At 46.4% G+C, this 2,097-nt stretch overlaps 1 protein-coding gene across 9 annotated transcripts in view; it reads left to right on the top strand.

Annotated features, from left to right (window-relative positions):
* Odf2 (outer dense fiber of sperm tails 2) overlaps window positions 1-2,097 on the top strand; it is a 40,901-nt gene extending 38,804 nt beyond the window's left edge. For all 9 annotated transcript variants that reach the window (XM_013345928.2, XM_013345927.2, XM_026777581.1 and 6 more), the window contains one exon: window positions 883-2,097. In XM_013345928.2, the coding sequence (XP_013201382.1) occupies window positions 883-1,074 (192 nt within the window). In that variant the 3' untranslated portion in view covers window positions 1,075-2,097. The remainder of the gene's footprint in view (window positions 1-882) is intronic.

Genomic DNA, 2,097 nt, shown 5'->3' with positions numbered 1-2,097 from the left:
GAGAAAACAAATCAGGCAAAGTGGTAATTCTTGTAACCTCAGCATGTGGGAGGCAGAAGGGTCAGAAAATCAACATCAGCCTTAGCTACTGAGCAGATTTGAGGCAAGCTTGGGCAACATGAGTCCTTGACAGCATGTGTTGCAGAGGATGCGGGGCAGGCAGCAGCCCTTTAGTCCTCATCCATGGCTGATAGGAATGGGAACCTGTGCATCCACCGTGGAGATTAGGATGGAGCTTTGAGAGAAGAGTATAACGTATAACACAGCAATACCCTTAGCTTTATTCCCAGACCCTTTAAAACTCACTTTCAAAGGTGTGTGTGTAAGTCCTCTGTGGAGGCCAGAAGAAGGTATTAGGTTCCTTGGAACCGCCTCAATAGTGAGATCCTTTGTCAAATAATAAAATAAAACAAACTCAGCAAGGTATGTTGGCTCAGTGTATGTTGCCATAATCCCAGTACTCAGGTTAAGGCAGGAAATTGAAGGCTGTGTACTGAGTTATCTGGGCAGCTTGGTGAGGCTTTGGCTCAAAACAGTTAAACCAAAAGCCAAGCAACTAACTCCCCTCACCCAAGGGGAAAACACCCATTTCCATTGCAGGCCCTGCGTGCCTCTCCTCTAGGTTAATGCCTTTGTCTCTTATTGCCCTTGTTACCTTCTTTTTTTGGTTTTTTTTTTTTTTTGTTTTTTTTGTTTTTCGAGACAGGGTTTCTCTGTGGCTTTGGAGCCTGTCCTGGAACTAGCTCTGTAGACCAGGCTGGTCTCGAACTCACAGAGATCCGCCTGCCTCTGCCTCCCGAGTGCTGGGATTAAAGGCGTGCGCCACCACCGCCCGGCCCTTGTTACCTTCTTAATCTTGGTCCCTGCTCTTTCTTCTGTCAGGCGGATCGTCGATACCAGAGCCGGCTGCAGGATCTGAAAGACCGTCTGGAGCAGTCTGAGAGCACCAACCGCAGCATGCAGAATTATGTCCAGTTCCTCAAGTCCTCCTATGCCAATGTATTTGGGGACGGCCCTTATACATCCTCCTACCTGACAAGCTCACCCATCCGCTCCCGGTCTCCCCCTGCCTGAGGCCACCTGCCCAGGGTCTAAAGCCCTTGCCTGATGCCAGAGAACTGAGGAGTTGCCATCCTATAGCTGGCAAGCCCACTGGCTTTCTCTTCAAGTGATCAAATGTGCTCAGGGTCTATTCCTCAGCTCCGATATAGGAAAGTCCCTAGAGCAGCTGGGGATGAGTCAGGAAGAACATGGTTCTCTTTCCTGACCTGTGAGCCTGCTGGAATTTTAAATGATCTTCACAGGCCTTAGATTTGCTACATTGGGTACCAGATTTTAAAGTGCTGTGACTTGGCAGAGTCTGCTTGCTGTCCTCAGGGAGTGTTTGGATGGACTTTTCCCTGCTGTCCCCTTGCAGCCCTCATCTTTCAATGTATCCATGTCTTGTGTTTCTCTGAGGTGAAGCAGCAGGAGTCCTCCTTGGACTGTGAACCACCTACATCGCCTTTTCCTTTTTTTTTTTTTAATTTATTTTTATTTTATTTTTACTAAAAATAAAACTTCCTTTGTATCAAGAAATAGTGAAACAGGTAACTTAGTAACTGAGTAATCTGTGCTTTTATCAGCATAAAAATAAAGTGGAGACAGGAAGATGTAACACTCACTCCTGGTCACAGCTCCCTTTACTGCTTTGGAATTGTTAGCTACACATGTCCTAAAGTGGAGCAGTCACTGCTACCACAGTGGCAAGTGTGGTCACGACAGTGGATTCTTGCTGTTGACACTTTATCCACCTCTTAATGGCAGGAAAAGTATAGAATAGCAGGGACCATGCTAATCTTGTCTGTATTCCTCCAGTTTTATTTTAGTATGTGTGCTGCTGAGTCGAGCACTGCTTGTTCCTTCTTGACGGATAGGGCAGGCATCGGAAACCTCCCATGTCTGCGTTGTCAAGGGCCACTGGTCCCCAGCACTTCACAGAAGCTAATGTCCACCCAGCGTACAAGCGTGCTTCCTATCTCATTGCTTTTCATTTCTTTTTATAGCTCTGGAATTTGTCTACTTCTGAAATTTTTGTGTGATTTTACAAGAAATAAA

The sequence above is a fragment of the Microtus ochrogaster genome, chromosome 4 (assembly GCF_000317375.1).
Source record: "Microtus ochrogaster isolate Prairie Vole_2 chromosome 4, MicOch1.0, whole genome shotgun sequence".
Classification (NCBI taxonomy): Eukaryota; Metazoa; Chordata; class Mammalia; order Rodentia; family Cricetidae; genus Microtus; species Microtus ochrogaster.
This window is presented reverse-complemented; position numbering and strand designations above follow the sequence as displayed.